General features: G+C 38.8%; 1 protein-coding gene across 6 annotated transcripts in view; it reads right to left on the reverse strand.

Annotated features, from left to right (window-relative positions):
• The window catches only part of Mctp1 (multiple C2 and transmembrane domain containing 1), a 592,391-nt gene that overhangs the window by 167,052 nt on the left and 402,347 nt on the right, over positions 1 to 22,992 (reverse strand). For all 6 annotated transcript variants that reach the window (XM_042054767.1, XM_042054765.1, XM_042054766.1 and 3 more), the window contains 2 exons: positions 12,981 to 13,167; positions 8,496 to 8,589 (listed from right to left, as the gene is read on the reverse strand). In XM_042054767.1, the coding sequence (XP_041910701.1) occupies positions 8,496 to 8,589; positions 12,981 to 13,167 (281 nt within the window). The remainder of the gene's footprint in view (positions 1 to 8,495; positions 8,590 to 12,980; positions 13,168 to 22,992) is intronic.

Raw genomic sequence — 22,992 nt, forward strand, 5'->3', positions numbered from 1 at the left:
CTTAAAAAATTTAGAATAGCATTAAGAGTTTAAAGAAACTCTCTCAATCAAGGGAAACACAAACAGAAATTACCACTGTCAAGTTTCTGCTGTTAGATTGATAGTTTCCATTTTTTCTACTTAATATCTCATGCGAGATTTTGTTCATCTTGTTACTACTACCTCAGAATCTGATGGTTTTTGAAAGATACCTTCAGGAAAAGTTCCAGAACTCATTCGGGTAACCAGGGGGTCATTTTGACTTGGCCTCAATAGCCCCAATTATAGGGAATTTTTTTTCTCACTGGAATTTCTGATTCATTTTAGAATTGTAATTTTAAGAAAATGTTTATTTATATTAAGAATAGAATTATGTATCTGGGCTAGAGAGATGCTCTGGTCTGGGAGATGGCTCAGAGGCTAAGAACACTTGGCTGCTCCTCCAAGATTCTAAATTCAATCCCTAGCATCCACATGGTGGCTCACAACCATCTGTAGTGAAATCTGGTGCCTTCTTCTGACCTGCAGGCAGAACACTGCATATATAATAAACAAATAAATCTTTTTAAAAAACAAAAATTAATATATCTATCAGTCATATTTAATTTTCCTTCAGTAGAAATTTTAAAATCTCATTAAAACGGTAGGTATAAAACAAGGATACAGCCTCTGTCAGACTAAAGAAGCACAGCCGGACCTGTGTGGAACAGCGGAGGAGATCGCAGCTGACTCGCTGAGCACAAATTCTACACATTGCAGGCTCTCTTCCTGTACTACACTGAGGCCTTGAAGCCCACAATGATATTTCCAGACTCTCTTAGGGAGGTAGGTATGTATGTGTGTATGTGTGTGTATCTGTGTGTGTGTGTGTGTGATTTATGTTGTGTGAATCAGGTGTAGACGCCTAAGATTTGCTACCAGAATTTGGCTATGAGCATGTTGAGTTCATTTTGATGTTGAAGAGAGCAGGGATGAGCTGTAAAAGTTATCAGTTTCTTAAGTTGCTAGTGTGGTAGGAGAAACCACTTCTTACTCTTCCATAGACATTAATGCTAATCTCTGCAGAGTGAGTACAGTCTGCTCTTAGTCCCTTCCACCAACGAAGATTCTATAACTCACTTAATGCTCTAAATTAAATCACTTTCTGATTAAATGGTGTTTATATATTATAAATTCCTATTTTATTTTTATGGGTTTCCTGCATGTGGGACTGTGTTTGCCTTAGTGTCTGTGTTTCTTGTGCCATTTCTTTGTTATTGTTTTTTCTGTTTGTTTTGTCCTACTTAGGTTTGTTTGTATTTTAGCTATTATATTACTATTATTACTACTATTATTATAGGTGCCTGTTTGTTTTCTAATGAGAGAGAGAGAGAGAAAGAGAGAGAGAGAGAGAGAGAGAGAGAGAGAGAGAGAGAGAGAGAGAGAGAGAGAGAGAGAGGGAGAAGATAAAGGAGGTGAACCATAATAAAAATATATTGTATGAAAAAAATAAGTTTTAAATAAAAAATCAATTTGCTAAAAGAACGAAGTCTCTTTGGACATGAATCTTGGCCACCACTTTCCTTGCCAGCTCCTATCTATACCTTCCCTGGGATAGAACTTCAAACTGTACAACAATGAGACCCAGCCCTTCAGTGTCTCCCTTCTGTAGCATAGTGAACAAGTCGTCTTAAAATATGGATCTAGAGTTACGTGACTGCTCTTCTGTTTACAAGCGCACGCACGTGCACACGTGTATGTGTGTGTGTGTGTGCGCGCGTGCACGTGTGTAAAAGTGTGTATGGGGGCGGGTGTCAGACTATGTGGGCGGCTTGTGTGGGGTGGGTGTGAGTCTGGGAATATAGGTGGGGGGTATGAGTATGTGTGTGGGTATGTGTGAGGGAGACTGTGTATGTGGATGCTTGAGGGTGTGTGTGGTAGCTAATCTTTCAGTCTTTCTATTCTTCAGTTTTATAAATTATAAAAACTGGGATAACAATAGTTTTTAATCATGTGATTATGAGGTTCATTCTGATAATCCTTGTGTCAAATCCAAAGTCATATCTTACATGACAGAGGTTCGAAACGGTTAGTTATTATTGCTATCATTGTCATTATCTTGAATCTATCTTCAGCTGACATCATTATAAATCCAAGATTAAAACATATTTCAGTTGAGATGCATTCCAATTAGTCTATCAGTGTTCTTGATGAATAACTTGGGCAATAAGGTCTAATTCTCAACATTTGACTTTCATCTGTGACAACAAGGCTAATGTATGTATATTCACTTTCATAACGCTTAAACTCATCCCTAAACATAAAGTACTTTCTATATTTTCTACCATTAAAGCAAACCATCCCTTTTTAACCCATGTAAGGCCGTAGGTTGTTATTTTTGATGTTTATTTTACTGAGTTAACTCTATTACCTCAGTCTGTAAACACATACATACACACATACAGAGAGAGACATATAAAATATCTGTTATTTTTGCATACATATCTTAGTCTCATATAAATGAATCAACTTATCTTCTTGGCACATTTGATAAGCAAGCAGTCAATTATGTTGTCAAAGCTATTGGTATATCAACAGTGTGGACCGACAGATAGAGCATGGATATCCCTTAGTAGGTGTCCCGTTGACATCGACCCTTAAATTACTCTTGGGCTTGAGTGTTCAGTGGGTTAGGATTCTACCTGGAGGATCATACAGCTCACACATGGTTCTCTCTTCCACCTCAGAAACCTACATAAAATCAGATCTTCTTGGCAGATCCATTGTTCTGTGAAGTGACTGTCTTATTTATACAACTATATCTTAGTCTAACAAAATATAGGTTCTTTAAAATTACAGCACCTTAAATGCCTTCAGCACAGAGGGAACCCTGAGGCTGGTTGTATAGCCATACCAGCAGCTCTCTTGTCCTTTACTTAAAGGATCATTTTGTAATCTTGGATCAACAGAACCTGTTAATTACTTTATAACATTTCTCTTCCCTCATTTCCTATTGATGGGGGGCACATTGTCAGCCCATAGTCCTTCACCTCTAGAGCATATCAAATCCAATTATTATTCTCATTGCCATCCTACCTATTCTTCCAGAGCGGAATCTTCCAACCATGTGACCTGCATATGAACCACACACTGTAATTCCACTTGAAACACTGGTTCAGACTCAAACGAGACCAGCATTTGTGCTAAATATGACTTTCATTTCTGTTTAAATATATGTTTGATAAGAATGGCTTGGTTTTAAAAGAAAGTACCTTTCGACTTCTGCAATTATAATATGGTTTTCCAATGCAATCACTAAAGGAAGAAAGTTACCTATCTAGGTCAGACGCTGTGATGTGACGAAGGAGAAGCTGCTGCTGCTTTGTGATACTGCTTGTTGCTTGGTCTCATTCTCAGCAAAGATTTAAAGAACATCAATGTATTTATCACATGTGAGTTTGTAGGAAGAATGTTTTCTAAACAAGATATATTATCATGACAAAAATGCCAAGCTTTGATGCTTTATGAATGGGATAAAATGTTTTATCAAAGTATACTGCTAAAAAATCTTCTGTAGTATACTAGAAAGCAACTGGGGATTTTGACCTATACCATGGAAATAAAACACACTCTGGAAAAAGTTTAATTTTTGTTAACATTTATTTTTGTTTTAAAAAATATAATTTTAAGATAGTAAATATTGGGAGTACCTTAATGTAGCTCATTTAGCTGTGAATTATTTCACTCTTGTCTTTTATCCAGACCATTCAGTGGAACGATGCCCATTTTCTCTTCTGCCATCATAGATTTTAACTAATGATCATAAAATGTAAGACTAAGCTGGTTGGATACTCTCAGTATTATTACATATAATAGTAGCAACTACAGGTACACGCTGCTACAGTTTAGACTGCCACCACCCCACAGAAGAAAACTTAGCCATGCCTTTCAACAGGACAACAAGATTTTGAAATGCATTTGATGCAGTAACTACATACATTTTGTACAATGTGCTAAAAGAACCCGCAAATTATTTTGTGAAGACAGTAGAGTAATGACCATCTATAAATATAGATGCTTGCTGCTATTTCTCTCACTTCCTGTGATACTGTCCAGGAACTGATTGCTTTCTTCTCTACAACTGCCTTTTCGTTTTTTTTTTTTTTTTTTTTTTTTTTTTTTTTTTTTTTTTTTTTTTTTTTTTAAATAGACCCATAATGTTCAGGGGAAATATCAAGAATAATAAATCCCAATCTCTGTATAAAATATACCTTCATGACATGACACACTCAAGCTGGAAATCACAGGAACCAATAAAAATGCAGGCAGCCTACTGATAATGAGGTCAGAAATACAAATAAATTTACTTTTAATGAAGACTGGAAGCACAGTAATCAAAGTGTTAAAATTCATTTCATGCATATCTTAGTTGCTTCTTAGCTGATATCTACCACGCAATTCTGTGAGAAAGTAGAGGCCTAAGATGCTCCAGATAAATGGCTCAATTAATTGTACAGAGGTAGACCTCTTCGAGCCAAGCCAGAGCTGTGAGCTCTTTATTAAAAGCACTATTCTGTAGCCCCTAACCTTGTTCCTTGACTCCTCTCTGGTTTCCAATTTAAACAAGTCCCCATGCGGCCTGCTCTAAAGGGCTTTGTCTCCCTGTCATTGTTACGAGCGCTGAGGCATCCTGGAAGTGTGAAATCAGACCTCATGAGTTGAGCGGTTCCCCAGGGAACGCAGGACTGTGCAGAAGGTCAAAGTCATGGGCCGGACCGTCTAAAAGTGTCTGATCGCCGGTGTGTGACACAGCAAGTTGGGGGTGGGGGCTAGACTGAAGAGGACTGAAATTGAACACATCTTAATTAAAGCCCATAGACAGCAAAACAAAATGTTTTCTAGGCAGCCTGTCAAATGGGGCTTAAATTTAGCTCCGCTAATGAATCTGAGCCGCTCACTGTTATTTTGTAAGATAATAAGATTCTCGTCACAGAAGCTGATAAAAAAAAGCAAAGCAAAACAAAACTGTAGCATGTCTTTTTCTGCTGTTTTGTTACTTAAATATTTTTAAACAATGACGACAGTTTTCCAAAAGGACAAATGGAAAAAGTCTATGCAAATAAAGGGGGCACTAAACATTTCTCTTTAATAACTAGTGGCCTCCTGGACTACCGGCTTTATTCATAACTTACTTTGGGGGGGAAATAGACATTTTATGGGACAATCTCAGTGACTATTAATCCCCCTTCTCTTCCTATAGGACATGGGACATTCATTTGCAAAACCAGTTCACCTGGGATAGGACCTTTTAACACGGGACAAGGCAGCACATCTTTGGAAGGTCTAGCAGCTCTTCCCTGTCAGCATTTCTGAGAGGCTGGTCTCCCTGGACAGGGCAGAACCTCCTTCTCAGGCGGAAGGCAACAAAGAAACAAAAAACTCCACAGCGCTGGGGAAAAGACAATGAGGGGCTGAGGATGACTCAAAAACTGGAGGAAAGTGGGAGGGGTCCCCAGGAGGAGAGAACACTCTTCTTTCTTTCGGAACTTGAAAAGAACCCAGGTTTAAATACTCTGCTGAGAAAGTCTCACTCAATACAGAAGACTTGAAATGCTCTGTTACACGCCAAAAATAGGCCCTACTTAAGGACAAAGAATAGTCAGGAGCAAGAAAAAGACAAAACCTGCACCCCTCCCCCACTCACACACACTCCCTGGTTGGCTTTTCTGGTCTCACAATCTGGCCAGTTTTAAGGAGCATGTGATTTCATGTTGGAAAGAATTTCCCCCAGTGAACAGGACCAGAGCCTCTAGCCTTTGCTTTGACTGTGCAGGGAAACAGTAACATCTCACTGGGTAGTGAAGGGGAGTGAGCGGTACTTAAAAGTATTTTTCACTTACTCAAACTTTTTCACGTAGAAGAAATTTAGTGCGCCAAGGCTGCCACTTTCTCAGGCTGTGAAAGGCTGTCCACAATTTGTCTGAAATTTCAATCCACTCTTGTGCTGTGCTGAATGTGTGCATATGTGTGGGAGTTGTAAATTGAGGCCTTAACCACCAGAGTTAATCTCTTTTAAAAATCTGTATTAACCTTAATGATTTGAAGTGCACTGTCCAACACTGGGCTATTGAGACTGAAGAAAAAACCACCCTTGACTATCAATAGTTTATTAGGAGCTTAACTGAAGTGACCTACTGTAGTAGTGTTCAGCTGAACAAGGCTATAGGCTTTTTGTGGAAAGGAAAAGAATTGAGGGTTTCATTAAAAAGTAATTTGTGCTTTACACTTACTCATTCAAAGAGAGTCTCAATTGCTCTTTATTCACATGGAGTTAATACAGTATTACAATGTTTCCCAATGAATGTGTTGTAACAAAAGAAAAATTTTACATTTTGAAAGGAAAAAATTCTTTGTAACTGCAGTGAGATTGATGGCGACTTAAAGATTTTTTTCTCCTGTGCTCATTAATGTTGGAATATTATTAAAAATGTGTAAAGTGGCTTATGTTATAATGATCAAAAACAACTTAAAATATATGAAAGCTAGTCAGGTATTAGTAGAAAAGAAGTTATTCTGAAGCCAAATATCATCTAACTATAGCTTCATTTGTCCCAGGTCAGGAAGTATGTCTGGCTTAGCAACGAGAAAGTTAGTCACGATTTTAAAATTGCCTTTCCCCAGCCAGAAGCTTCTAGATGAGTGATCCTCAACCTGTGGGTCGCTACCTTTCTGGCAGACTTCTATCTCCAAAAATATTCACATTACAATTCATAACAGTGCAAAATTATGCTTATGAAGTAGCAACAAGAATAATGTTATGGTTGGGATCGCCATAGCAATATAACTGTGTATTAAAGGATCTCCACGTTAGGAAAGGCGGGAACCACAGCTACGGACGTGTGCTTAACTGAAGACTTGAAGACAGAATGACCCACTCAGTCTCTTGTCTTCTTACTTTGGTTTCACTTTGGCAGAGCTTCACTGTCATTAACCATTAAGATAGACGCCAATTTTCAAAGTTCTATGGATTTGAATCCAAGAAAAGCACATGAAGAGCTTATTTGTGCCCTAAATCGTTTATATTTTCATAGGCAATATTACTTTTTAAATTAATATATATTTAGACATTTCTGACTTAAACACATGGCCTGTAATTTTTGCCACCATCACAAATGTCATAAAAACCACAGAAGGTCCAAGGGTGAACAAGGTCAAAGACAGAATTATCCACTTGGCCTTGAATAGTTCAGCATCTCTCTTGTTCAGTCCCGAGCCCATTAGATTATAAGGTCAGCATGGAATGAGGAATCATTAGATTTATATCCATAAAACTGAAGGGAAAAATTGAGATTCAGTTATTCAGGATTCCCCAAATTAATGTTCACTTTTCAAATAAAAATTATATCTCATTGAATCTCCACCAGAAAGGCTATTGTTATTCACGCTGATTTACATAGAGCCATTAGGAAAGAAATATCTCTATTTTTTCCAACTTTGAAAGAACATGTACTTTAACTTCCATAGTAGCACACAGGCCAAGTAGGTTAACCTTGTTTGCATATTCATGAAGTTTTAAAGTCTATGACAGCTTCTTGCCGAGAGGAGACAAACTTACACAACTGCATTCAGCCTGAATAATGGCAGGGTAGCTAAGCATTTGAAATAACAGTATGTGAATTTTTCTGTAAGAAATTATTGTACACAGATTGATTCACTGATAACTATACATGAACCAAGTTCTTAAGGAAGAAAATGCATAAACTCACCATTCACAGGTTTTTTTTTTAATCACCAAATGCTAAGGAAGCTCACCCTCAAAAATTACAGCTACCCCTGGCCTCACTATTCTCAAGCATCCACATATAATTTTAAATGAAAATGTCTTCAATTACAGATGAGCTGAAAACTATCTTTTAAAAGAAATTTTAAATCCCAAACATTTTTGTATCTGTTACATATTATACTCACTTGCTGATATACAAATATGAAAAGTTTAAATATTGCTATTTTGGAGCAAACATCTGCTATTTGATTTTGAAGAGAATTATCCTTTCATCTGTATTCAGTTCTGCTGCATGAATTAAAGAACATAGTGATTTGCTGACCACTGAACGGTAAGAAAAGTTTTTTATTCAAGTAAGTCTGCAACTTTATCAGGGCAATCTTGCTTAACATTTAGAATAATATGTTTATTTCCACAAGTAATAAGACAATTTTCCCAGCACAGTGATTTCCAGAAAACTGGCAAGTCAGCCCCAGCATGCCAACCAATTCTCGACAGACAGTTCAACATGTGGGTATGAACATCTTTTAGATCTCTATGGAATTAAATGACAAATAAATGGTCATGGCTCCAAACAAAATAATTAACTCTGTAGCTTGATGATATAAACAGCACAATCTCGTTTTTAATATGTTGAATAAACAGCAATACTAAAACTATGGACTCATTTGCTGTGTTTACATTCCTATGTTCTGGGTAAAAAGTAATGTTATACCTAGCACATACGTGAGAGGAGAATTGTACCAGCTCCTACCTGTGACATCAGCAGCCATCAAACCTTCAGCTCTGATGACTTTCACCTGGAGAAATCCCACGTCTTTTATGTTGTTAAATATCCTCAGTGGGCTCTGGAAAACCCAAACATGGGCATTAGGAAAAGAAACCTAAAGAAGCCTCAAAAATATGCTTAGAAAACACTAAATTTTCTCAGAATACTTTCTTAGAGGGTCAAAGGATCATTTGTGCTTTTCCAATACCAATTATACTTCCTATATCAGGAGTAAATAGAAACACACGTGCACGTGAGCACATCCACACACACGCACACATATCATGTAACTACTAATAAATGATTTTCTGGGGTAAAATAGCACAGTAACTGATGATAAGCCACACTCAGTAGATGGTGAGCAATGGGCTGCAAAGCAGCTGTCTCCATGGCTTCTCTCAGTGTCTTCTACTAAAGGACCTCACAAATATTTCATTTGTAAATATGATAGTTTGAAGATGATAATGAATAATAGTAACTCCTGCATGATTGCTTACATAACACTCCTTAGGCAGGGTGAGTTATTGAGAAAGTCAACACTAACAAATTATTTTTCTACCATTTTATTTTTACTGCTTAAATGTGGTGTACATTATCTAAAGTTTATGCTAATAGTTCACTCAAAGACTCACATAATTCTATAAAAACTTTAAGGGACACAATTTTCAAAAGCAAATTAGATTGATTAAATAATAAACTCAAAGGCAGTGAGAAAATTGTCTTAAGTTTATATTTGTATTTGCTATAATGGATAGAATTGTGGAGTTTTGATGATAATAATAAAAATAAAATAAAAACTTGATTGTGATGCCTTACTAAGCATAGACTTGAAATAACTAAAGGAGGAAGGCCAACACAATTAATGGCCAGTGCTTCTATTGAATAAATCACAGACACTTAATTTCTTACCATCTTTAAAATGTTTCCTGACAAGATAGTTTAATATGCTTCTGCATAAAATATTATCTATCAAAAGTTGCTAAAATAAAAGCAATCCCATTAGTGTATTACTAGTGTGAGGGTACACACAAGCCAAAGCTTCTACAATGAGAACTTTATCAGTCCTGATAGCTAGTCACTATTTACACTGAAGCTATGACCTTGGCACCATGGAAAGAAATACAGATAAATGTGTAATCTCATAGCATGACTTTGTAAAAACAGTGTTTGGTACAGAAGATTAGCTCTTAATCTCTAGACACAAACAACTATTTATCACCAAAAATTTATTTGAAAGGCTCATTTGATTGGATTTAGTAAAAATGCACTTGTCTCTCTTTTTAAATTCCTACAAAGCAAAGGTTTATCAATAGATCAGGGCTGTGGTTCTGAGGCTGTGGGTGCACAGCTTCCTACAGCACTGCTGAAGCTGGGGAGGGGCTCGTCTCAGCACTCAGTCATGAAACAGCTAGGAATTCCTCCCAGTGATGGGGAGTAGTTTCGTCAAAAAGCTCCAGTACTTTTATTTTCTTCACGAGCAATTTAAAACAGTTTCATGGTGACCGAAGCAAATATTAGAAGTCAGAATCATTCGCTCTGGAAGCTGGCCGAGCAGCCATGTTCGCTCTGCCTCTGGGACTTCAGTTCTGGGACTCTGCTCTTTTCTGGAAGGGCGGTTATAGTTTGAAGGTGTCATTCTCCAAGGCACCTAACGTTTGACAGTTTATTGCGAATTTCTACTGTTTAGGCCAGTGACATACAGATTATAATAAGAACTCAAAGAAAAAGCAAATAAATACCAGTCTAAAACTGTAATTTTATGAAAAGCTTTATCAAGGGATGTTCCTGTGTTGTTATTTATGGTTATTTTAGCAGGCCTCAAAACCTGGATAGCTTTTGAAGCCAGACATTTCCATAGCAGAGGAATCCATGATTCGCTGTGAATCCTTTCAGCCCTCAATAGATGGGAAGAGATTGAAATGCTCTGGAGAGGAGGCCTCTTTATTTTTTTAATGAAAGGCTGTATAATATATTTTCTCTATGGCTGCAGCAGCTGTCAGAGAGAGCATCGTGGTTCAGCTCTATTACTGGAGAGGCAATACCCCATCCTATGGTACAGAGATGCTCGGAGGGGCCAGAGCTGATTGACAGCTTGTCACCGTGACGTCTTATTCCATCTCTGTTATGGAGAAAATTAATGTCACACCACCCGCCTTATGACTTGCTGTCATCTTAGAACTGCTCACCTTTTATCAATGCTCTAAATAACATTTCAAGCCCATCGTCTCACGGTGGACAATCCGGTCAAGGGACATTAAATCAGATGACTGTGAAATGTCATAATAAAAATGGAATGCTAACAACTTCTTCTCTAAACTAGCTCCTCTGGTTTTTAAACTGTGACAAGGAGGAGCAGGGGTTCAGCAAACCCTTTCTGAAAAGGTCAAATAGCAGCTCTTGGACTACTACCCATTACTACCCGTCCCTACTGACCTTCCCTCTGCCTCCCCCCAAGAAGAAAAGAACAGGGAAATGGGATTAGCCACCTTTTCAGAATGTGGTGATCAAACAGTGGTTCACTCAGGAATGTCTGTTTAATTTGTGGGGTTTCATTGTTAAACAATGAAATTCTCTAGAGCTGTTTCATATCAGAGTGAGGCAAATCATTCCTTCTCCTACCCTGACCAGCACCAAACCTAAACCAAATCAAATTCTTAAGTTTAACTTCCACTTTAAACACACATACACACACACACACACACACACACACATACACACATAATGTGTGCATTTTTAAAGGAAAACACACCAATAATCTGATGACCAGTGATCTCTTTTACATGGTTCATGAAAACAAATTGCATATTAGACATTATAGAAAATTCATTCACTTCATAATACACACAGTATAAAATACATTAAGGCCTCCAAGACATTGCTCTTTGTCCTTCTACTGTTGTGAGTTAACACAAATATAGCATATCCCCTGTTCTCGGCGAGCATGTCTCGAGAGGGAGAATGAGAGCGGTGCCTCAAATTTGGGGTTACAGAAAAGCACATTTCAACATGATTTACCTTTCAATGCATTGGGCAGAATACAGCCCGAGAAGTAGCTGAGATGCCAAACACAATATTTTACATTTAATTGAAATAACTGCCATTTTGGAAAAGATGGAGAACAAAGTAATTCCAGTCATATTCTAACTGGAACTAGCTGACTAAAGAAACTCTATTCAACAGCAGTCAAGAAATCAATAATAGCTGGATTACTTCTAATTATATAGACAGTAGTATCATCTTCATACATAGGATAATATTAAAATGGTGATCTAGTAACTACAGAATGTTAATGCCCAGATGAATTTTCATGTTAATATACCAATTAATTCCTTTCTGGTAGTTTTAACGCAGAAAGCTCATTTCCAGTAACTAGAGAATATAATTTTAGTGAAGTAGCAAAATGTGAAATAATTTTCATAATTGTAATTATATATTAGAAGATACTACACAATAACTTAGGCTCTTGGGTGGTTTTAAAATATACACTATTTAGCCTTGCTAAGTCACCTCTATTAAACTGTTTATTATAATACTATTGGTGGATGAGTTGTACAAGCATTAGCAGACTGCTGATTCAGTGGAGATAGTGAGAATAAATTTGCTGAGGCACACATTCTGGTAATCTGTTTGAAGAATATTGTAGAGCATTCATACGGGCACTTCATGTCAGCTGCACAACCTGATAAGGTGCGTCTTTATTAAATTCAGTTACTGAAAGGGTGTCCATCAGCAAATAGGAATGGTTTTTAAAAAGCCATTCTTTGTTGGTCGGAGCTTGGTTTCATGGCTGAGTGTCTAGAGGAGACGTCTAAACACCTGGCAGCACTGTACAATATAAGCTTTGTGATTTGAAGTGGGAAAGCCTTCCCCTGGCTTCATCAGTACCAAGGCGGTTACTTTTCCAAGCCGCCATCGAGAGACAAAGGTGGAGCAAGAGCTCCCCTCTCTGTTGATTCAAGACAACTACAAGATGTGAAATGCGTCCAGAAAGTTGCTGGGAAACAGGAAGATTCTACTATTTAAAGGACATAAAATTTGAAAATGGTGACTTTATTGGCACTCCATTCCACGCCAAACCCCACACTCAGGCAGAATGAAGGGTCTACCTTTTGACTGGCTTTCACTTTCATACTGACATGAGACTTCCGAGCTGTAAACATCACTCTGGATGTCCTCTAGCTCCCAGCTTCTCAGGATGCTAATAACCTTATTTTAGATTTAGTTCCTTTATGGAAAATTTCTCTATATGATAAAAATCACAAGGCAAAACCTTAGAATGCATAATGTGTTCTGAAATGCATCCTGGAGATGATCAAACTATAGACATCAGCGGGGGCTGCAGGGCAGCTCCAAGGGCCTACCCTCTGCTCCTCAAAGCCTCCTCTGAAAGCCACTTGTCTTTCTGGGAACACTGTGCACAACCTCATCTGGTGACACGTGGGCCAGGAAGGAAGCTCACTGCATACGTACATATCTCTTTAAGATCTCCCCTCGCTCCTTCTGGTCCTCCAGGGAGTGGACAGAGAGGTCAGAGATACTGACTGTGGCCGAAGCTGTCAGAGTGACAAGCAGAACCAGGTGGCCCTCACCCTCCTCCAGCTGTAACTCCAGCTTGTGGGTTTGCTCCCTACTGAGAGACGACAGGTCAACCTGGCACCTAGAAACAAATGTTTTGAATTAGCAAATGGTTTTCACCACATCAAACAGAGAGGGGTTTGTTGGAGACCTGTGAAAGTTAAAGCAATAGAAAACCATCTGGGACAGTGTGAGATCAACTGCCCTCTTCTCAAAACTCAGGCCATGGAGATCATAGAACTTTTAATTGCTTGTTTCCTGTAATATAGAAACTCAGGGAAAGTTGTGCTATTATCTGCTCTGGTACTGTACTCATGTGTTGGTGCTCAGACCTATTCAGATTGGAGCAAACTACCAAGAGCAGAGTTTCCATGTCACTGTTGCCATTATGTGATTCCTCCTCCCAGTTCATAAATGTCACTGAATAACAGCTAACATTCACTGTGGAGAGGTTATGTTTTACATTTTTCAACTTATACGCACAGTGCACTCACTAAAACTGTGTCCTCCCAGGGCTGCACAACCTGGCAAACGCCGCTGCATGTGCCTCTCCTACAGGCCAAACACCTGCACTCTTTTCCTAAAAATGCCAGTTGATTTCGAGGAGGAGATAATACAGTGACGATCAGGCTAATAAGCCTGGATGGGGGAAGAGGGGACAGGGATAAGGAAAAAAAACGTTCCAAACAGGAAGTGGGTTGATAAAATGGCTCAGTGGGTGCTGGTGTTGGTGTTTTGGACATCTGAATTTCAACTCTGGGACCCACATGGTGGAAGGAGAGAACCAATTCCCATAAATTCCACTCATGTGCTGTGGCATACACACACACACACACACACACACACACACACACACACAAACACACACACACAAATGTGATAATTGAGAAATAGCCAATTACCAAAGTAAGCGTTCTCAATACATCACAAATGAGATGGGCACCTACAAGGGAAAGATTCATTCTTGCTCCCTTTAATTCCCCACTCTACCATCTGTTGCTTGGTTTCAAAGCTGTTCTTAAATAACAGCATAATTATAACAGTATCTAAAGTCTTCAAAGATTGTACCTGAGTTCACACATCTCTCTTATGAGACTTTACAAAATGAATCAAAGTGTGACATTTACTTTTATTTTGTGCACAGCATTAACAATGACTATGACTAGACACAGAGGATGTGCTAAATTCTATTATTAAGGGAGTTAGAAACTAGTCTGTACAACTCTGGAATACACCTTCCAAATGCTAGAATAGATACCAGAAATCTTATTGACTCCGTTAATACAACACTCAGTTCAAAATACTATCACTAATTCTCCTCAATGCTAAAACATTAAAATAAAAAGCCCACACAATATCAAATGCTTTATCTAACATTCTGATTGTAATTAGAATCAAGTTCTCAATAACACCTGGAGTAAAATGAAAGTTAAAACACATTGATGAAAAGCAATCAGTCAAAAGCAATCTCTAATGAAAGGAGGGGCATGACCAAGGTTTTAGAGAACTCTCCAGCTCTGGCACAGTGCCTGGCCCACAGTGTCTGGCCTTACTGGTTGTGACTACCTCTCCAGCTTGGGTCAGGAGTGTAATACTAGGTAACAGAATGGGGATTGTGATCCAGACAGAATGTTGGCTGGTAGGGTTGGAACCATGAGGGACCTTTCATTCACTTTGTTCCTTTCTGAAGCCCATCCCCAGCTCAATTTGATCATGTATTTCCCAGGCCCTTCCTTCCATTAGCCTTGTATAGGGTGCTGTATTGTCATACAGAGAAGAGCACTGGAATACACTCAAGCCTCCTGGTCATTTCCCTTTCAAGCTCATGACCAGTTTGCACAGGCTGTGTAGATGCTTCTGCTTCCTTTCAGAGTCGTCACAGGCAATGCTTCAGAGCGGGAAAGTGCTCTCAGGAAACTTCCTCTGGAAAGTACAAACTGGCAACTTTTAGAAGGAATCACAGCCACAGGTTTATTGTTTGTTTGTGTGTGTACACGCGCACGTGTGTGCATGTTTGTGCATGTGCATGCGATTATGTGTGTGTGTTGTGCCAATAAAAGTTCGATTTTAAATATAACAATTTTGAATAAGTTACAATAGGTTTAAGGATTTATTAGTCCTGCAATCTCCTACATGCCAATGAAAAACTGAGGAGCAGGGAGGTCAAATAACCTAAGTGAATGTACACAGTCGTGAGCAGAGTCAGAGCCTGTACCTGGGCCTCTGAAGTGGAAGGCCTAAGCGTTCTCCTCTCCACGGCCGTCACTGAGAAACAGTGTTCTTGGAGGAAAGTGTGCAGTTAGCAATGGTTCTCAGAGATGATCAGATATTTCAGTTACAGGAAACATCTTTTCCATGTATAGAATTGTGTTGTTTTTATTTCAATGTTTTAAACTACATATACATTAGGAAGTTAGCTATGCTTGTTCTTATAGGACAAGAATACTTCACAAATTCAGATTTAAAAGCTATGATACTAGTAAAATTTAAACAGGATAAATTTACAGAAATGTTTCTTCATCAATGAAAACTTCAGTATTGAATATGCTCACAGGAAGAGCCACATGTATTGCTTCAGCATTTTGACTATCCTAATATTAATATAGAGAACAATAATATGCTGGATGTGGGAGTGTTAAATGTTAAAACGTGGGAGATTTCATTCAACTGTGGCTACTCAGACATCTTATCTAAAATCCTGCTCAGGAATAAGAAGCTGTTTTAAATGTTAGTTTTGCTGTGACTTCGCCAAACTGTCTTGTTGATTTGAAGATAAAGTTTGCATCACACCTTCATTGCTGAGTATCAAATCAAGTGACTGCTCGGATAAATGTAGAAAAAGAATTTTCCATTCCCTTTTAGCTTTTGAACAAATATGTACAAAGACAGAACCCTTGTGGCATAGTCTACTGCCCTGCGAATACAGTGCTAATTGGTGTGGGATGAAGTGCTTGTATATGGCTCACCTGTACTGGTAAATCCCTCACAAAGGAAGGATTCATCACAGATGAACTATAGAAGTAAGAGATTATCCAGGGGACCTACGCATACAGAATGCTTTTTAAATATGAAAATGCAAAATTATTTTTTAAAAAGCAGTAATGTAAATTCATGGACTCCAGAAATACTTGGCAGAGATGAAGAACCCAGAGTCATTTTCTCATCCCAGGACTCTGTTTCCACTAATTAGCTGTGTGGCCTTTTCCAAGACAACTTTCCCACCTGAATTTCACTTTTCTCATCAGCAGTTAGGAGATAATTGAACGAGATGAACCTGAGTTTTCAGAATCCCCAGTCTCACAATTTGTACAACTCTATCCATGTTTACACTTGTGTCTTTATTTCTTTGCAATTCTACAAACTAAAAACTTAGAAGAGTGAGTTTATCTTATAGGTAATGAAATATTATTCCTTATTCATCTTATAAAACAAAACAAAGCAAATGACCCTTGAAAGGCTGTGTAAAAAGAAATCTATATAATTTAACTTCATGCTGTATTGCAAGTAATATCACTCTGTGCCTCCAATATCAGCATGAAGGATGTCAAAAGAAGGCACTGTAGGCACTTCTATTTGGCTCAAAAATAGTTCTCTTTGCATGTGTTTTCTAGCAGCAATCTACACTTATGGTTTAAACACTTATTTAAAGTATCTTATTATTTCCCTGGATTCTCCAGGAGCCTTGCTATCCAGGAGCTGAACCACTTGCTTTGACTAAGATGTGTCTTTGATTTTGTGCCTCAAGGGGCTGCTCTTCACACCAGCACCCTGACTGGTCACTGTACCTGAATTCTCATAGGTGCTCTTCACACCAGCACCCTGACTGGTCACTGTACCCGAGTCCTCACAGGTGCTCTTCCCACCAGCTGTCATCCTTCACTTGCTTAAATAGACTGGGTTCTCTCCTTGGCCACCGCTGTATGTTCGGGTCTAGCATCCACATGCCTGACTTTGTGACTTCTAAGGCCACTTCCGTATTTGCATGCAAAGCCACACTGTAGGATGCAATATTGCTCTCAGAACCTGTCAATGGACCCCATGAAACAATGCAGAGGTTGGTTTCCTGCGGAGTGAACTTTGAACAGGAAGTGGGAAGATACCTTCTAATAGCTCCTTCCCTCTGACTATTCCAAACTACTGTCTGATCTTATTGCTTGACTGTGGATGACCATGACCCGTGCCTCCTAAGCAGCCTGTCCTTGATACACAGAAAACCATGAACAAATCGGCAGCATATTATGTTGTGTTGTGTGCCAGGGCTCCCCTTTCTTTATCTTATATTTTACTTTATGGGAGTATACCTTCCAGTAAATCAGCAACACCCGATTTCTGCTTCCGAGTTTGTTTCTAGAGAACCCAGGCTGAGGTGAAAGGTGTTGACACAGTTTATCCACACTCCCAGTTTGGGATGTTAAAAACTTGACTTGACTATGTCCCTACTTCCCTTTCCCTAAGAAATATACCCAGCAACAGGACAAGACCCTCACTAAGCCGTTATCAGCCTGTTTGTGACTTGTCTGTGCCATATCGTGTGACTGCAGGCTGCCCCTAACTTTCACCAGCTTCTGGGGGTTTGGATGAGACCTCCTCCCTGCCTGAGACCATAGTCTCCCTCTCCTTACTTGGCTACCTTCTACTAATCCTTACTGGAAAACCTTGCAGTTGTTTCTCTTCATGTCCTGAAATGTCTGTAGGAAGGGGTGATATCCTGTCCTTTATAGCACCTAGACTATCTAGGGCTTTACAAAGAAATGTCACCTCAGAGAGGCCAAAGAGTCACCTGTGGGGACAAGGTTTCATCATGGCAAGGCCAAAATTAATGCCAGTGCTCATTCTGATACATCAGTACCATCTACCCAGAAAGTGATCCAAAGCCTTCCTCCCTCCCTCCCTCCCTCCCTCCCTCCCTCCCTCCCTCCCTCCCTCCCTCCCTCCCTCTCTCCTTCCTTCTTTCTTTCCCTCTTCTGTCTTTCTTTCTTCTCTTTTTATCTTTCTTTCTGTTTGATTTATTTATAGCACTCATCTCACTAGCTCATTCACTGACTCACACATGTGTCCAACACTCTCTGATTTCTAGGGGTCACCTATCTTAAATCTAAGTTTTCCTGTCTTTATTTCTTGAATACCGAATGCCCACCAACTTGGTATTAATGTGAAGAAAGTTATTAGATTTCAGAGTACATACATGTTCAAGGGTTCACAACGCTAAACTGAAACTCTCATTTGTATTATGATATTAAGCAAATCATTTAAGCTTTTTGTGTTTCATATTTATTTTATTTTGAGATGCAGTTCTATATGTAGCTCTGGCTGGCTTGGAACTTATTATCTAAACAAGGCTGGCTCAGACTCACAGATATCTACCTGCCTTTGCCTCCCAAGTGAGTGCCGGGGTTAAAAGCGAGCACCATCACTTCCAGCTCAGCTTTCCTTACTCACCAAATAAAAATTCAAGAGAAAAACAGTCTCTCTTAGCTGGAGCTGTAAGAGCACAAAAATCAAAGACACTTTAAAAAGTAACAGTGCTCTCTAGTTACATTGCTACTTCACTTTAGTTTGAACTTTGAACTACATACACATCAATCAATCAATTACTATAATAGTCAAAACAGAATTAACACTAAAGGGGATTTCACAGACATTTTGTTGCGTTCCAAAAAATGAAAAAAATTGAAGTTCAGAGATCAAAAAGTCTGACTCATGTTTCCTAACTTCTATATCAGAACTCAAATATATAACATATAATATATATGTTTGGATTCCTTAGCCATATGAAAGAAAGATCATGCATCTTAAATGCTGTTTTACCTGAGAACTGAAGGAGAAACTGGTCCCCCTCACTTTTATCCCCCACACCTTGCCTCGGCTGCTTTTTATTGACGATGGTCAATGTTTCTTCCAGGAAAAAATAACCTCGTGGTAAGCCTCCTTGCTGTGTTGGAATGAGGCTCCAGGGGTACAGGAAGTAGGCATGGAGCTCTGGGTATACACATTGACCCACACCGACTGTGTAACAGGAAGACACCGAAGGCACCAAGCAATCAGCAGTTATGCTAGTGTGTACTGAACTCCAGGTCCTACAGGCCTTAGCAAGTGGATTCAAGAACTATATAATCTAATTTTAGCTAATTCTCACAGAATCCACAATTAGCTTTAAAATACCCTTGTTAAATAACTGTGAATTGAAGATAATGCTGATTGAACATGCACAAGAGAGCATCTATGTTAAAAATCTGGAGGATACTTTCACTCCTACTTATGGGCTGTGTCAGACACTCTGAGTGATAAGGCACTGGTGGGATAATCAGACCTACCAAGAATCCAGCCAAAATAATTCAAATTGTCAAGCATAACATTTTCAACATTTATATAAATTTAATTTAACAATTAATTTCATAATTTTGTTTATACCCTGAAATACTGTCTAAAGGTATTGTGAAGCCATCATGATTAGCAAGATATTTAAAAATAAACCTTCCAAAGAAGAGGGCATGTCTCTAGGATTTCCTTTGGTGGAAGGTATTTGAAAAACAAGAGCCGGGCGGTGGTGGCGCACGCCTTTAATCCCAGCACTCGGGAGGCAGAGGCAGGATCTCTGTGAGTTCGAGGCCAGCCTGGTCTACAAGAGCTAGTTCCAGGACAGGCTCTAAACAAGCTGCAGAGAAACCCTGTCTCGAAAAACCAAAAAAAAAAAAACAAGAGTTTTACATACTTTAAAAAACAAAAACAAAAACAACTATTCAGCAAGCTATACCAATCTTTTAAAATGTCTTAACATGCAAGAACTACTTTATATTACTGTAACCAATGGTTGGTAAAATATTATAAATTTGTATATTCTGAATTAGTACATATCATACTTTGGAATATTAGCACGGAACAAACTTAGAATGAAACCGCTGAAGTGTCTCCAAGTTCATGATTATTTAAAACTTTATATCTAACTCAGACAATAAATAAGAAAGAACAAGGCTGAATTCCTGTTGTCTAAAGTTACTGTGGTTCAGTTGTGCAGAGATTTTTCTGTCAGGGCATACATTTGTAAACTTGTATGTAAACTTGAAGGTAAACTACTGAATCTTCTACATGTAGTGGTGCCCAGAAATGATACCAGAAACTTTGTCCATTAGTAAACAAATATTAAAATGGGCACAAATTTAAAACTTTCAGGAGGAAACAATGATGTATGAACAAAAGATTAAAATTAATTTAAATGCTGCCTATAGTTCTAAGGAAATATCCTATTCCACAAATCTTCAGTTAGGAAATCAGCAAAAATATCATGAAAATAAAAAACTCATTAGTTTACAAATCTTTGTGCTTTGCAGTTAATAGTACATGTGGGTTTGCTTTCTTATGTATGTAGGACACAAAGGTCATTGTAGTTTTGGTATTGAAAATAAATGCCCCAAATCAGAATCACAGAGTTGGCTATGCGAATGCACTGATCTTAAGCTTTTTTTTTTTTTTGTAAATTTTATACTTGCTCTTTTATTTAAAGATTTATTTTTATTATTTACATATATGTGTATATTGTATATATGTATATATACATACACATATGAATGTATTCCACATGAGTGAAGTGCCCACAGGTGTCAGAAGAAGACATTGCATCCCTTGGAGCTGGAGTTACAGGTATTTTTTTTTTTATTTTTTATTTTATTTGGGAGGGGGGGGAGGGGGGGGGGGGGGAGAAGGGGAGGAGGCGGTGAGAGGGAAAAAGGGAAAGAGAAGGAAAGACCGAAGAAAAAACAGAAGAAAAGAAGAAGCAACCCCTTCCCTCCCCTCCTTCTCCCCCTTCCCTCCCCTTCCCCTCCACGCATACCGTCCCCTCCCTCCCTCTCAAGGCCAAGGAGCCATCAGGGTCCCCACTCTATGCTAAGACCAAGGTCACTCCCAATCCCCCCAGGTCCAGGAAGGTGATCGACCAAGCTGAGAAGGCTCCCACAGAGCCCGTCCATGCAGAAGAATCAGAGCCAGAGCCATTGTCCTTTGCTTCTCAGTCAAGCCCCCGCTGTTGGCCACATTCAGAGAGACGGTTTGGTCGCATGATCCATCAGTCCCATTCCAACTGGAGTTGGTGATCTCCCATTAGTTCTGTCCCACCGTCTCCATGAGTGAACGCACCCCTCTCGTTCCTGACTTTCTCCCTCATGATCTCGCTCCTTCTGCTCCTCATCAGGACCTTGGGAGCTCAGTCCGGTGCTCCAATGTGGGGCTCTGTCATTTTCTTCATCTATCGTCAGGTGGAGGTTCTGATCTTTTAAGAGTCAAAGCCAAATGCTGGATTCTTCCTTTCCCATGCTAAACCTGGACATGCATGTTCACCTCCGCACTACACCTAAACATGTGTGTTCATCTTCACACTAACCCTGAATATGCGTGTTCACCTCCATGCTAACCCTGAACATGGATGTTCGCCTCCATGCTAAATCTGAATGTGTGTTCACCTCCATCTTAGTCCTGAATATGTATGTTCACCTCTATCTTAACCCGGAACTTGAATGTTCATCTGCATGCTAATCCTGAACATACATATTCACTTCATATTCTGTTCTCATTCTTTCCAGGGTTGTTTCTTGCTATAGAATTGGGAAACATGTTCTTTGCCTAGAACTAGCCAGTTTATAGTAAGTTTCCTTATATCATTTATAAAACTTTTCTTAAACCTTCTACTCAGGCCTACACTGGCAACACTGCTGTTCTGGACATTACCAGCACTAAGTCACTGATAACATACAATGAATAACATCACTAGCAATTCATCAAACTAAAATACATATATCCCCAAGTCAATTCCACTTTAAAGATAAAGGACATTTTGCATCTTAATAAATTATACCATAAATCTTGCCATATTGTATTACAGGTAACTCCAAATGAATGAAGTTGCATGCTATACGATTTACTTATCCTGTACATTCATGAAGGCAACTTGCTTTCTGACTATTTGCCTCAGCTGTCAGCAACCAATTTGTCCAGATTACTGCTCTACATAAAAGTGTTACAAGCATGGGGATTTATTAGCTGACTACCGCAAAGGTGGCAATCTTTTGTAGATTAACGTTATTTCACCTTTACTTGAAATCTGTGGTTCAACAACAGGTAAGATTCGTTGTTCAGGCTTGCAGTATGATGTGCATCATCTAAATTGTCTTACTGATTATTTTACTGAGGAGTTAAAGGCTTCCAGAAAATAAGCTGAATGCAGACTGTGGTGAACCAGGGGTGAACTTTAGAGTCAGGGTACTTGGATTTGTGCCCTAGATCAGCCACTCCACTTGTGCAATCACCAAGCAGCCTCTTAACCAACTTTGGCTTCGTTCTTCGTATCCACAGAATTGATACAGTATACACGTTCCTTCTCTGCCCTCCTCACACTGAGTTGTATGTAAAATGCTTACAAGCTTGAAAAGAGTCATTGTCATTGCTAATCTATGTTCCTGGTGAATAAATTTTTATGTAAATTAAACAACAAAATGTGTAAACTCCCATATACCATGATGGTGAAAACTCTGAACACAGTATTAGAAGAATCATACTACAAATGAAGCCATAGAGTTATATAGAATATCCTAGCCTAGTTAGCGTGTACATATTTTACAGAGGTATCTTCTAGCATGACCCATTCACTACCTCTGTAGAATATGTGCACGCTAACTTTTGAGGCTTAATGCAACCATAGTACTGAATGTCCCAGCCAGAACAATAGGGGAAAAGGAAAGAATGGAAGCAAACTGTCACTATTTATATGTAATGTGACCTTATTTATTGAATATCCCAAAGATCTAAAGCCTCACCAAAACTTATTAGAGCCAATTGAACATTTTTATCAAAATGTAGGATCTAAAAATCAATAGAAAATATCAGTAATATTACTGTTCATCAATAGCAAATTAACTGA

The sequence above is a fragment of the Arvicola amphibius genome, chromosome 3 (assembly GCF_903992535.2).
Source record: "Arvicola amphibius chromosome 3, mArvAmp1.2, whole genome shotgun sequence".
NCBI lineage: Eukaryota > Metazoa > Chordata > Mammalia > Rodentia > Cricetidae > Arvicola > Arvicola amphibius.